The sequence below is a fragment of the Oryx dammah genome, unplaced genomic scaffold, assembly GCF_014754425.2.
Source record: "Oryx dammah isolate SB20612 unplaced genomic scaffold, SCBI_Odam_1.1 HiC_scaffold_22, whole genome shotgun sequence".
Taxonomy (NCBI): Eukaryota; Metazoa; Chordata; class Mammalia; order Artiodactyla; family Bovidae; genus Oryx; species Oryx dammah.
Window position 1 is genome coordinate 27,056,827 of NW_024070206.1, and position 14,750 is coordinate 27,071,576.

At 49.8% G+C, this 14,750-nt stretch overlaps 1 protein-coding gene across 2 annotated transcripts in view; it reads left to right on the forward strand.

Annotated features, from left to right (window-relative positions):
• The window catches only part of GREB1L (GREB1 like retinoic acid receptor coactivator), a 122,138-nt gene that overhangs the window by 91,162 nt on the left and 16,226 nt on the right, over positions 1–14,750 (forward strand). For both annotated transcript variants that reach the window (XM_040264709.1, XM_040264710.1), the window contains 5 exons: positions 2,901–3,240; positions 7,570–7,685; positions 8,762–9,006; positions 11,703–12,274; positions 12,636–12,738. In XM_040264709.1, coding sequence (XP_040120643.1) covers positions 2,901–3,240; positions 7,570–7,685; positions 8,762–9,006; positions 11,703–12,274; positions 12,636–12,738 — 1,376 coding nt within the window. The remainder of the gene's footprint in view (positions 1–2,900; positions 3,241–7,569; positions 7,686–8,761; positions 9,007–11,702; positions 12,275–12,635; positions 12,739–14,750) is intronic.

A 14,750-nucleotide genomic window follows, 5' to 3' on the forward strand; every position in this document is an offset into this window, starting at 1 on the left:
GAGATGTTAATCCCCTCATGGCACCTGTGATCTGAGATTTCTAAAACCACCTCATGAGTCTCCCCTCTAAGTGTTCCCCAGCTTCCTGTTCTATCTACCAGCTTGGAACCTATCTTTTCTTTCAGTAACATCTTGCAGTTTTATAACTCGTATTTTTAATGGACAGTCCCATCAGCTCCTATACAACTTTTGTAATCCTTACAAAAACTATGATTACAATTGAATACAAACAAAAACAAAATTGGGAAAACTATTCACTTCTAAATTCATAGCTCTTTCAGTGTAAAATTTAAAAGCCTGCATGTCAGATGGTAAAGAATCTGCCTGCAATGTGGAAGACCTGAGTTCATTCCCTGGGTTGGGAAAATCCCCCGGAAAAGGGATTGGCAACCCATTCCAGTATTCCTGCTTGGAGAATTCCATGGACAGAGGAGCCTGGTGGGCTACAGTCCATGGAGTTGCAAAGAATCAGACGCAACTGAGCAAGTAACACTTTCACTTTTCATATCAAAGTTACCCTTTGATCTAACTTTGGTTTTCTTACATGCCACAGTAAAAAAAAAAACAAAAACACAAAACAGTAAGCCTTAAACTTGGATCATCTGTGCTCACTTCCTCCAGCCCAGGTCCCCCAGGCTCATAATAGCTATGATTTATTGAACTTGAATGGATTGGTTCAGGAGGACCGATGGAACTAAAGGAGTTCTTTACTTTTCCCCAGTCTACTAAATCTTTACCACTTGAGAAGACATTGTCAAAGAACTGAATAAAGTCCACACTCTTGTCTCTGACTGGCTGGATGATCTTAGGCAAGTAGCTGAATTTCTCCCAGTCCTTAAATCAGCATCCTTCCATGAGAAAGTGAATCAGAACCCAGGAATCAATCCATGGTCTTTTCCAGCTCTAAGTACTTCAAAACCATAGTAATTTGCTGACCTGAACTGGTACTTTGACCCTGGGCTTTCCTGTGCAAGTCTGGTGATGACTGTTTCACTTTAAATAGAATTATAAAGTGGAGCAAAGGTGAAATTCCCCTCTGGTCTACCCAGCTGCGAGGAGACTGCCTGTGCTATGAGCCAGCATCCAGGAAGAAAGTTCATAGACCCACCATCCTTCTGCAGGCTCCACGGGAGGCCCAGCCAAGCTCCGGTCCAGGCCTTGCTTCCCCCAGGCTTGCTTTCTTGACCAGTACCTCTTCAGGTCTGCAAGCGGGTCCTCTTTACCCGTGTGTATTCCTTCTGTCTTCTGGCTTGGTCTTATGAGGAATAGCACATAAATGAGAGGTTTATTTTCTGCCTGCTCTGTAATTGTTAAAAAAAAAAAACAAAAAACACCCAGCTGAGTTGGTCCAGTGGAAGGTGCTGAGCGGGGAATGTTGGGGTGAGTCAAGGACACCCCTGCTATTTATTTCCCGAGGCTCCTTTCGGCCAGGTGGATGGGAGACCACACCACTAGGGGATGCCATTTCTCCAGCCGGCTCCAAGCTTCCTCCATTTTTATGAGAAGATACTGTTATTGCCCTGACATGAGTTTGAGCAAATTCTAGGAGATGGTGAAGGACAGGAAAGCCTGATGTGCTGCAGTTGGAAAGACTCGGACAGGACTTAGCGACTGAACAACAACAATTGTTATTGCTACAAGGGAGCTGACCTCAAATTAGCCATAATAATTACTCTTTTTACTCCTTATACTTCACAGACATTACATTAATGTATCCATTTCCTCAACTGTAATTTTAAGTATCAGAGAAATAAGCTACCAAGCATTCAAACCCCAGGACAGCAGCAAGAGCTTAGAATCTAGGGATGATCGTTTACGACTCTGGATAGTCTGAGCGAACCAGTGCTTCTCAAGATACAGTGTGGTACAGATCACCCAGGGACCTTGTCCAGGCTGTTTCTGATTCCGTGCACTTCGGGTAGGAGGGTTTGGCACATCTAACAAGCTCCCCAGTGGGGATGCTGCTGGTTCAGAGACCACTCTGGGAGAAGCTCGGATCCCTAGACTGTCCTAAGCCTCTTGAACTCGAGGTACCTGTGCCAGCAGGTGTTGTGAGCTCAGCTTTTCCTTCTAGTGATGTGGGCTCCAAGGTCATTCTTCTTTTTAAACTTTTTAATTTTGTGTTGGGGTATAGCCGATTAACGATGTTGTGATAGTTTCAGGTGAACAAGGATGGGACTGATCCATACATATGCATGTAGCCATTCTCCCCCAAACGCCCCTCCCATCCAGGCTGCCACATAACAGTGAGCAGAGTTCCCTGTGCTCTACAGGAGGTCTCCAAGTTCATTCTTTTTTAACAAATTTATTTATTTTTAATTGAAAGATAGTTGCTTTACAATATTGCTTTGGTTTCTGCTGTACATCACCATGAATCAGCCATAGGTATACATATGTCCCCTCCCTCTTGAATCTCCCTCCTACCTGCCATCCCATCCCACCCCTCTGGGTTGTTACCGAACCTTAGTTTGAGTTCCCTGAGTCATGCAGCAAATTTCCTCTGGCTATTTTACAAACGGTAGTGTATACGCTTCCATGCCACTCTCTCCCTTCGTCCCGCCTTCTCTTTCCTCCCCCCGACCCGCGTCCATAGTCTGTTCTCTCTGTCTGCATCTCCACTGCTGCCCTGCGAACAGGTTCATCAGTACCATCTTTCTGGTTCCATATATATGTGTCAATATCCGATATTTGTTTTTCTCTTTCTGACTTCAGTCTGTATAATAGGCTCTAGGTTCATCCACCTTATAAGAACAGACTCAAATCCAGGTCATTCTTGAGCTCAAGCCCACCACCCACCACTATCCCCTGCCCGCCCTGCTGGGTCTCCGTTCCTGCCGCACAGCCCTCGTGATCCCAGGGCCCCACGGCCCCCATGCTAGCGCCCCTGTGTTCTGTTGAAGGTACCCCAGGTTGCACAGCATGGTGGTTCGCTGCTACCTCCTCATCCAGCAGTACTCGGAGGCTCTGATGGCTCTGACCGCCGTGGCGTCCCTGCGTGACCACAGCACACCAGAGACCCTCAACATCATGGATGACCTCCTCAGCTGCCCGGGGAAGAACCGCAGCGGGCGCGGACACATGCTTATCCTCAGGGTGCCCTCCGTGCAGCTGGCGATGCTGGCCAAGGAGCGGCTGCAGGAGGTGCGCGACAAGCTGGGGCTCCAGTACCGCTTCGAGGTGGTCCTGGGGAACCCCGCCTCTGAACTCAGCGTGGCAGCCCACTTTGTGGCGCGACTAAAGGTTAGCAATGGACAGACCTTCACTCCATTTTCTAGGACACCCCCACCCCCACCCTGTGCAGGCGGCTCAGAGGCTTGCAGTTTGCTAGAGTTTTGCACGAGTGTCATGCGATCTTCGTGACAACGTTAAGGCTAAGCTAAGGGACGTGTCCGCCTTCCTAGTTTATTAACATTCGGTCTGGGTCCCCATGCTAGTGCATGCATGCAGTTGGTCTTCCATGCTCTCCGACTGCAGGTGCAAAAAAAATGCGATGACCCAATTTCACCCCCTGTTTATTGACCTTGTTCAAGATTCATCTAGCCCTCGGCCATCTGTTTTCTCAGAAAAAAAAAAAAGGTAAGTTGTTCTCTCGGACCTCCGTGGGGGCACACCTTTCAATATCATCCATTCGCTGAATCTTTTCTGTCCACCCAGAGTCACTAAAGTATCCTGTTTTCTCTTCAGAGCTCACAGAGGACGATTGCCCACCCTCTTGCATGTGGATTCCCCAACAGTTTGCTGTTTCTTTGTACTTGCTTTGGCCCCAAGCGTGGGCTGGACAGACTCTTCCAAGCCTGTGCATGGCTAAGTCCCCCACCCCTCTGCACGGGGAAGGCATTGCTTTTTCTGAACCCCTCCTTGTCAGGTGTGGTGGGCGGGGGAGACTTCTTTGATCAACTAACCTAAGTCCCTACCTCATGGCCCGCTCAGATTTTTCTGGGGACTCTTCTAATCCAATGTGTCCAGCCCTTTGACAGCACTTAATGAAATTCTGCACACAGATAGGTGCGGTTCTGAGCAAGGTGCTCTATGTCTGGGTTAGATCAACATGGTTTCTGAACTTTGCAGAAACTAAATACTGAGCTAACCTGGATGAAGAAAAGCCTAGTTTGACACAAATTGTATAAAAAGAAAGCATGCAGTCTTAGAGGATTTACATTTCCATCTGGGTTGCAGTTTACTAGCTGCAAAATGAGGGTTAGACTGCATGGTCTCTAAGGGCTGTAATTTGAGCATTTTATTATTTCATATTCATAGAGCATTTTGCAAACGTAAACCTTTGTATTGTGTACAACTACCTAACTCAAATAATCCGAAATGCAAACAAAATGTCTTGTATTAGCTTGATACACAGTTGGAACAAATCTGTCTAAACATAGAAGCTCCTATATTTAGTGGAAGTTGTAACATTTACATTTCACATATGGATATATAATGTTCACAGTTTTGAATTAAAGTCATAAACCACAATATAGCAGTATTCCTGGGATAAGTAAGAAATGAGAATCCTGAAACTATTCTTACAATACAACTTGTTAGTTATGAGACAATTTGAATGATGCTAATGATGAGGAATCTGGACAGGCAGGTAATCAGCACTGCTCTGTGAGGTCTCGCACACCTACTGCAGGGAGATGTTCTAAAAGGCTATGAGGCTGCAAGGTCTTCTCTGGGTCTCCGTTGGCACTGACCGGGTATAGCTGCTTAGAGCGTCTTAGGTCGTTTGTTCAGACACTTACTGCTGCTGCTGCTAAGTTGCTTCAGTCGTGTCCGACTCTGTGCAACCCCATAGATGGCAGCCTACCAGGCTCCGCCATCCCTGAGATTCTCCAGGCAAGAACACTGGGGTGGGTTGCCATTTCCTTCTCCAGTGCATTAAAGTGGAAAGTGAAAGTGAAGTCGCTCAGTCGAGACCCCATGGACTGCAGCCCACCAGGCTCCTCCGTCCATGGGATTTTCCAGACACTTACCAAGTCAGTGTAAATCAGCAGTCTTCAATAATTTGCCCCCGTGGGCCACAGTTTGAAAACCAGTCAATAATTGAGGTTCCTACCTGGCTGCAAGCACATCAGAATCACCTGCAGGGCTTCCAGGGGCTGCTGGGGGTGTGCCATGAAGAGATCACAAGTGATTACTTCTCAAGCAGTTACACCTCAATTCGCATGAGTAGTGGCCAAGCACCAGCTACACAGAAGAGATTTCTAGGGACTTCCTTGGTGGTCCAGTGGTTAAGACTTTGAATGCAGGAGTGCAGGTTTGATCCTCTTGGAACTAAGATCCCACATGTGTGGGGGATGGCTTAAAAAAAAGAGAGAGAGTTTCCATATGTTCAAAATCCCTTAATCACATTGATCCATCCTTTTTATATTCCACCTCTTTATTTTTAAAAATATTTATTTTTATTTATTTATTTGTCTGTACCGGGTCTTTGTTTCCGCACACAGGATCTTTAGTTGGTAGCATGTGGAATCTAGTTCCCTGACCAGGGATCAAAGCCAGGCCCCCTGCATTGCAAGGTAGAATCTTAACCACTGGACCAGCATGCAAGTCCCTATTTTCCACTAGTGTGGAAGTGAAAATTTGAAACATTCGCATCCTTAGTAAGACTGCCACTTGCCAGGTGGTCTCTGTTTCACCTGCTGATTTCTAAATTATTAATACCAACCTTTACCACTGATGAAACAGCACCAGGATGCCTTTTGTCTCTGCTGCTGCTGCTGCTAAGTCTCTTCAGTCATGTCCGACTCTGTGCGACCCCATAGACGGCAGCCCGCCAGGCTCCCCTGTCCATGGGATTTTCCATCCCTTTTGTCTCTAGCCTTGGGTAATATCCAGTGCCTCTTTTTCCATTAGGGAGCCTTATTTTTGTGCTTATCCTTTAGGTATTGTGGTTAACTCTTAAGTGATGATAAGTACTTTGGAAGGATATAAGTTTATATCTAAGTTAGTGTCCAGAAGGCCTGTGAAGCTTTCATTAGATTTCCTTGACCTTGAACCCCATAGGAGCCCCTAAGTCAATGCTCTCTCAGTCTTTCGTGTTGTCTTAACTGCTTCTTTAGGAAAAGCTCCCTGAGGGCATGATAGACCAGTAGAAGAACGGCAGCCATCCATCATCATAAGTAACAATGTGACAGGAAAACATATAGAGGGTTTGTCTCGCTCTGATTGCTCAAGAGTAAAAGTGGAATCTGTTTAATCATTTTTTGAAAATAATTCTCCTTATAAAACATGACTTCTATTCTTCCATCATTATAACCCAACCTCATTCTTGCTAGAACCATGAAGTATATTTGGGGAGACCTAAGTATATTCAGGGATCTCATAAGTCCAACAAGAAGGTTTATGAGTAAAATGATTCTTATTTGCGGAATTATTTGTTTTGACTTAGGTAATGTTCTAGTTCCCTTTGACATGAAGATATATGGAAAACTGAATTGGGGGTGGGGAGAAACTTTCTGCTAATGTCTTAATGTTTTTGACAGATTGATTTTCTAAGACATAGAAAGTCTCTCAAACTTACAAATAGTTATGTAGATCCACTGAGTTCTCCTTGGCATAAAAATATATGACAAAAGATTGAGGTTTGGGGGCTCTTCTGGTTTTACAAACTGTATGCATTTTACTTGAAGTAATTGTGGGTATATTTATTTCCAAGACTGGTTTTTATAGACATCAACAACCTGTAACCAAACTCTGTTATATTATATCATATCTTGCCTGATATATTTCTTTTTATCCCATGTTGGTTTTAGCAAAGGAAATTCCTGTCTGTTTTAAAATAACATTATATGCATCTCTTGATACTTCACTTCATAGTTCTTGTTCCCCAAAACATCAGAAATGTCAGTTCATTTCTTATAATAATTCCTGCTAGAAAGCTGATATAAAGCCCAGTTAGATGCTACACACTTCATAAAAAGTAATAGAAATCACCTTATCCACTTAAGAGATGGTTTATTTTCTTTCTGCTCTAAAATAGAAAAAAAATCTGTAAGATCTTTTCACTTTTGAGCATCCTTCAAGTTGAGATTTTCTTCCTCTTGATAAATTCCTGTATTTGAAATTGTTCCATTCATTAAAGATATACATATGTGTGTATATGTACATTTCAGTTAATGTATAGAGGTGATTATATATAAGTTTTGCTGTGATTATTTTATTAGTCATTTACAACCGAAATGGTCTTTTTCAATCAATCAATCCCAAGAATCTTTCCATTATACAAAGAAAGTGTTGTACTTAAAAGCACTGAGTCAGGTAGTTTAAGTAGAGTTTCTGTAAGGTTTGTACCATTGGTGGGATATTTCACATTGTATATTTCTTTGATGTGCATGGCTAATAGATGATATATTCATTAAGATCTCCTGTTTTACCTTATTGAGATAACGTGAAAGCCCACGAGTACTTGGTTTATTCTTTTCAGTAGCAATTAAAATATATGTACACACACAAACACACTTAGTGGAAGTCATTTGGAAGCACAGATGTGTGTAAAATCTGACTGTAGAAACAAAAAAGGTGGAAACTCAATGAGGGGTTTAATTTTATCGTATGGGTCCCCTTCTACAGACCTGGAGAGGAAATGAAGCGGAAGAATGGGTCCCTCGGACGTACCAGGACCTAGAAGGTCTGCCTTGTATTGTGATATTAACTGGCAAAGATCCTCTTGGAGAAACCTTTCCCAGGTACGATGTGAATCACTAATTCTCATTTTCCATTGTTGCTTGGCTGAGCTGACAGTTAAAACTTAGCTGATGCTCACCCACTTCCTTCAGTTGGCAAGTGAGAAGGCAATTTTTTTACTCGAGGATATAAGAAATTTAGCCTTCTTGAATTCTTTCAACTTTCCAGAGATTGCCTAGCAATCTGGGGAATGAGAGAGAAGCCCCGGAGGAGAAGTGTTTATGCATGAAAGCTGGGCAGCGAGAGAGGCAGAGAGGAGAAGCATTGCCCCCAATGAGGAGCTTTTTGGATGAAGTGTCTCTGTTAGGCTGCTGTTCCCTCAAGGATCTGGGGCCTGTGGGTTGGAAGGCAATAGCAAGAATAGTCATTGTTGTTGTTTAGTTGCTCAGTTGTGTCCAGCTCTTTGGGGCCCTGATGGACTGTAGCCCGCCAGGCTCCTCTGTCCATGGGATTCTCCAGGCAAGAATACAGGAGTGGGTTGCCATTTCCTTCTCCAGGGGATTTTTCCAACCCAGGGATTAAACCCGAGTCTCCTGCATTGGCAGGCGGATTCTTTGCTACTGAGCCACCTGGGAAGCCCAAGAATAGTCACAGCATTCACTGAATGCTTGCTGTGAGTTAAGTGAACGTTGCTCAGTCATATCTGACTCTTTGCGACCCCGTGGACTGTAACCCACCAGGTTCCTCTCTCCATGGGATTTTCCAGGCAAGAATACTGGCGTGGGTAGCCATTCCCTTCTCCAGGGAGTCTTTCCAACCCAGAGATCAAACCCAGGTCTCCTGTATTGTGGGCAGGTTCTTTACCGTCTGAGCCACCAGGGCAGCCCACTGGGTATTGCTCTAAACACATTGCCTGTGTCGTGTCAGTCATTCCTTGCAATAACTGTCCACTGGGCACTGTTACTCTATTCCATGTGTGGAGAAAGTGCAGTGACTGTCCCGAGGCTCTAACAGCTAGGAGGCAGCAGCACTGAGGTTTACATCAAGGATTACCTGGCACCGAAGCTCACCATTTTGACCGCTGTCAGCCACACGTAAACGCTTCGCGCCTCACCAAAGACACCATTACTTTGTGCAGGTCTCTAAAGTACTGTGACCTCCGGTTAATTGATTCGAGCTACTTAACCCGCACGGCCTTGGAGCAGGAGATGGGGCTGGCCTGCTGCTACGTGTCCAAAGAGGTGATCCGGGGGCCCACTGCTGCCCTGGACCTCAGTGGCAAGGAGCAAGAGCGAGCCGCGGCCAGCGAGAATGACACCGAGGAGCTGCTGATTGACCTGGAGAGACCCCAGAGTAACAGCAGCGCCGTCACAGGAACTTCAGGTCAGTACCTTCTCTCTCCAGGGGTTGGGGCAGGAGAGAGGAAGAGGTAGAAGTAGGGAAAGCAGAGGCACCTGCTGACTCCCATCCAGCTTTCAGAGCAGCGGTGGCTGATCTGGGCATCCCCTCCAGACCTCAGTCCTGGGGAGACATAGTTGACAAATGTGAGTTATGAGCAGCTACAAGACATTTGCCTGGGAAGCACTTAATGAAGAGCTTGCTAATAGGCTAAATGCATGCGTGCACGCTGCATGCTAAGTCACTTCAGTCATGTCCAACTCTTTGTGACCCTATGGACTGTAGCCTGCCAGGTTCCTCTGTCCAAGGGATCCTCCAGGCAAGAATACTGGAGTGGGTGGCCATTTCCTGCTCCAGGAGATCTTCCTGACCAATAGGCTAAATACAATAAGTAAATTTCATGAATCCTCACTAACACCACGTCTCCTAGTCTCTGCACCCTAATCATCTCATCGATATTACGCATCTGATATTTGCACAAAGGCCTTCTTTTCCTTTGGGACCCTGAAGTGGTTTGTGCTAATTGGCCTAGTACCTGGCACTGAGTATGTGTTTGTTTGAATGAATGAATGAGTGACTTTTCCCCCAAGTACCTAAATGGCAAGTGTTTATATACGGAAGGCTACTCTGGGACCACTGGTTGATTGGGATGATCCAGCCTACAGCCTACCAACTGCTCTCTGATCATGTTACTGTGTGGCTGATGGCAGTGCCTGGCAGCATTATTTCCAGGGCTTCCCTGGTGGCGCTAGTGGTAAAGAACCCGCCTGCCAATGCAGGAGACATAAAAGACATCAGTTCAAGACCTGGGTAGGGAAGATCCCCTAGGGGAGGGCATGACAACCCACTCCAGTATTCTTGCCTGGAGAATCTCATGGACAGAGGAGGCTTGTGGGCTATGGTCCATGGGGTCCCAAAGAGTTGGACACAACTGAAGCAACTTACCCCCCCAACAGCATTATTTCCTTTTTTTTTTTTCTGATTGTGAAAGTTATAATAGAGTGTAATATAGAGAACTTGGAGAATGTAATGAAGTATAGAGGAGAGATGAAAAATGAAAATCCCACAACAGAGGGAACCACCATTCATGTTCCTTCTGCCCCGTGTTTCCCTTCTCTTATCTCATGACACACACACACACCCCCCTTCCGAATGGAGGAGGCAGGTATCTGTGCCTGGAAGAGCATGAGAACTGTTTTACCGAGGTCTGCTTCAGTCACGGGTCAGGGCTGTACCCCCAGCCTCTAACGACAGACTCCCCAGTTCTGCCTGGTAGGCCAGTTCAGAATAAAGGAGGGAGTTTGGGAAGATGGTAAAGGGTAACAGAAGGAAGGGGAAGAACACACAGAAGCTTTTCCACACCAACCAGCATCAGTGAGGGAGAGGAGGAAGGTGGAGTGGGGTGGGGTGATTAGAGTCCACTTCCTCCCTGGGCTCCTTAATCAGCCCCTCCCTCCCCTCTGCGTGGAGAGCTGCCCCGCAGACTCTGGATTCTGGCCTTGCTCTCATGAACTCTGCTGTCTGGAGTTCCCCCTCCCCAATCTTGGAGGACCCAGGTGCTGCCCTCCTACACACACCACCCTACCCACCACCCCACCAGCCTCCAGCTGACTTTCAGGTCCCTCAGGGGGTGCTCATTGCCCAAGGCATGCAGGCCAGAAGACCCAAGGGCCTTGAAGGCAGAAGAAAACCATCACGTAGAAGTCAGCTGAGCAGCGGTGATGGGGTCACAAGCCTCTGGTTACTGGCCCTTCACCTAGGAGCTCCCAAGGTTGGGATTTGCCCCCATGCCTGGGAGGCACCAGTCTGAGCAAGAGTCTTGCAATTCGATTCTGGTTTGTCTTCAAACCACTTCATTGCTCAGTCGTGTCTGACTCTGTGACCCCATGGACTGTAGCCCTCCAGGCTCCTCTGTCCATGGGATTCTCCAGGCAAGAATACTGGAGTGGGTTGCCACACCCTTCTCCAGGGGATCTTCTCAACCCAGGGATGGAACCCAGGTATCCTGCCTGCACTGCAGACGGATTCTTTACCGTCTGAGCCACCAGGGAAGGGTAGGGGTGGGGGACATTTGGGGTGAGTTGGCTGCAGGGGAGCAGATCTCAGGCCCTGGGGGTTATGGAGGGAGGAGGTTGACCCCCCGCTTTCCCACGCCGGTCTGGTCTGGGCATCTGTGGAAAGGGCTGCACCCTGGGGAGCTTGTCCACATCCAGGAGGGTGGGGCCTGGGACCCCAGAAGGAGGCGAGTGCCACTGGACAGGACTTGGGTGTGGAGCGTGTGTTGGTCAGGGTTCTGGAGTGATTCGGATGGCTTATCCAAACGACGTGACCAGAGGAGAGTTTAATAACCCGCGGTGTACAAAGACGTGCGGGCAGATGGAAAGCAGCAGCAGGAGGCGGCGGGGTGGTCGGTCCCAGGGCGCGGGGACTACCCGCGGCCTGAAGACGTGGGGAGGATCGGACGTGGGTCCAGGTTTCTCCTGGCCGGCCAGAGGAAACTGGGAATAAGTGGCCGTTTCCGAGCCCACCCAGCAGCCAGGGCGGGGAAGAGGGGGCGCGAGGGGGGCGGCAGGGCGCCAGGGGCAGCGCGGCGGCCCGAAGCCCGAGCGCCGCCTGGACCCCCGGGCCTTCCCCCGGGGCAGGGGCGGCGGTGACAGCGCGGCGTGTGGGTCCTCTTTCAGGCTCCATCATGGAGAATGGGGTCAGCTCGTCCAGCACCGCCGACAAGTCCCAGAAGCCGCCCCCGACGCCCAGCTTCCGGAGCCCGGTCCCCAGCGCGGGGCTGGACGAGGGGCCCTCGGCAGGCCCGGCGGGACCCGGGGAGCCCCTAAAGCAGGAGTGCGACTCGCTGGGGCCCCCGCTGGCCAGCAGCACCACCGCCAAGCCGTCGCCGTCGTCATCGGGGCCCGGGGCGCTGCCGTGGCCCGGGCCGCCGGGCCGGGCCGGCCGGCCCCCCCAGGCCGCGCTGCCCCCGGTGGTCATCCTGTCCAAGGCGGCCTACAGCCTTCTGGGCGCGCGGCGGGGCGGCAAGCTGCCGGCGGCCGCGGCCCTGCTGCCGCACCCCGACGTGGCCTGGGCCAGCCCGCTGCGCCCGCCGCCGCCGGCAAACGCCGGCCCCGAGGAGCAGTCGCTCTACTACCGCCGCTGGACGGCCGCGCGGCCGCACCACGCCGACCATGGCAACCCGCCCGACCCCGCCTCTGGCGCGCGGGCCTGCCACCCGCGCCGGCTCCTGCTGAGCGGGCCCCCCCAGGTAGGGGCAGGGAGGGCTGAGGTGGGGGACTGGGGTTGGGGGAGTCGGGGGTAGGGCGCGGGGGCGGGGGTCTGGGATTGGGGGATCCGGGGTAGGGCGCGGGGGCAGGGGTCTGGGATTGCGGGAGTCGGGGGTAGGGCGCGGGGGCGGGGGTCTGGGGTTGCGGGGTCTGGGGGTCGGGGTAGGGCGCGGGGGCAGGGGTTCTGGGCTTGGGGGGTCAGAGGCAGCGCGTGGGGGCACGGCGTCTGGGGTTGAGGGTGTCCCGGGTCGGGGGGCGTCGAGGCCCCACTCAGAGCCCAGGTGTGACGTCTCTTTTCTCTTTTCCTCCCCCTCCCCGCCTACAATTCGATACCCGCCCCAGGTGGGGAAGACGGGCTCCTACCTGCAGTTCCTGAGGCTCCTCTTCCGCATGCTCATCCGGCTCTTGGAAGTGGACGTGTACGACGAGGCCGAGATCAACACCGGTGAGCGCTGGGCATGGCGGTGCGCGCTATTACCACCACATCCCGGGGCTGTCCGCGGCCTCCGCGGGGTTAGTGCAGGGTGATTGAGAAATTAGAGGCCAGGAGCCAGCAAAGAGTTGTAAGATGCAGTGGCCGTTTAGGTCGGGGTGTGACTTCCCCTCCTTTGAACCCTGATCCCCACTGTGTCCCCCGAGTCGCTGGGCACAGAGGCATCTTATAAAGCCCGTCAGGTGGGTTCACGGCTCAGTGGTGACAGTGCTCAGATTTAAAATTAGTAGACTGCGGTGTTCTATGGCTTAAGGGTCCAAGGCACGATTTATACTCCATCAGGGTAACCTTATACTTTGCCTGCTGGCTGCGAGTGAAGGTACATGGGTTACTACCCAAAGGAAAACTTCCTTGAGCAGGACAGAACCCTGGCGCCATCAACAGCCCCTTGGGACTGGCAGAAGGGTGGAGGGGCTGGTGCTTGACAGGCCATCCCCAGCCTGCACCTCCTGCCCCCTTTCTTGGCCCTGCCACCCTGCTGTCACTTGTGAGGGAGGCGGTTCCCCTCAGCCTGTCCAGCAGGGCCAGAGCGTGGGCATGAGCAGGGGTCAGCCAGCATTAGCCCTGCAGCCAGGGGAGGGTGGCTTCGCATCTCAGAGGGACTATGGTGCAGGAGGAAATGGTGGGTAGGGTGGGGGCAGGAGTAGTCACGAGTAGACGTTCTTCCCAAGCCCTGAAAGATGAAGCCAGAGAAGAAAAAGGCCTTGCATTGTCCATCACATTAGCCCTTGGAGACTCCACTCGCTTGCTTTTCCTAAACAGTTGGACCTGTCCTGTGACTAGCCCAAGGGATAGATTAGTTCAGAGCCAGACTAGGTAAAATCAGCCATGTTTAATCATCTTCCTATGGCTTTCGATTCAACTTCCATCCTCTGCAGTTTACATGCATGATTCCAGACAAACGCACACAGTCCTGTCTTCCCGTCCACATCTCCTTGTCTGTGTGCCTGGCTGAGCTGTAGCAGACCCCAGGCCACTACAGAGGGGACTGAAAGACCCCGGGGGCTGCCCAGAGCAGGCAGGGCTACAGTGCAAAGGCAGAGCCAAGCTGACCAGGAGTGAGGGGCCGTCATCCCATTGACCCCCACTTCCTAGGCTCCTGGGAAGAACGATGCCTTTAATTTTCATCTCACATTTCTACTACAGGGCCTGCAGCTGTGAGAGTCAAACCTGGCCTTTGTGATGAGCGGCACTGTTAGTTTGGCTTTATTCCTTCACTCTCATTTTGGTGCCAGTGAATGCAGCGGTGCACTGGAGAGGCATGGGGATGTGTTTTTATTAAATGAGAATAAGCTCTAACTTTTAAATACAATGCATATTTTTAAATGAAACTTAAACTTTAAAAAGGTCCAGGATGTAAAAATAGTGTTGTGCTTAAAAGGTAATAGCTGTGCTTCTAGCTTGTGGGCTTTTGGCAGAGGGGAGTTTTTTCTTTCTTTCTCCTTTTGAGGGCTTCCCCAGTGGCTCAGATGGTGAAGAATCTGCCATAATGAGGTTTAAAAAATCTGGACATAATGAGACATGGGTTCGATCCCTGGGTTGGGAATATCCCCTGGCAAAGGGAATAGCAGCTCACTCCTGTATTTTTGCCTGGAGAATTCCATGGACAGAGGAGCTTGGCAGGCTACAGTCCATGGGGTTGCAAAGAGTTGAACACAACTGAGCAACTAACACACACACACACCCTCTACACTGTCCTAAGCTGATCTTACAGTTTTTATTGTTAATAACAAATATCACCTATTGGACACACACCATGTGCCTGCCACATGGTGTTAGCACTTTCAATATGCCATCTGGACTTCTTAAAACAATCAGGGAACCCTAAGAAATAAAGGTGCCTGCAGGTGTGAAGTCACAAGATCAGCAGGGGCAGTGGCCTGGACTCAAATCCAAGGCCCCAGGCTCTCAACCTCGTTTGCATGTTAGAAGCACTGAAGGAGCTTTAAATACGACAACAAGTG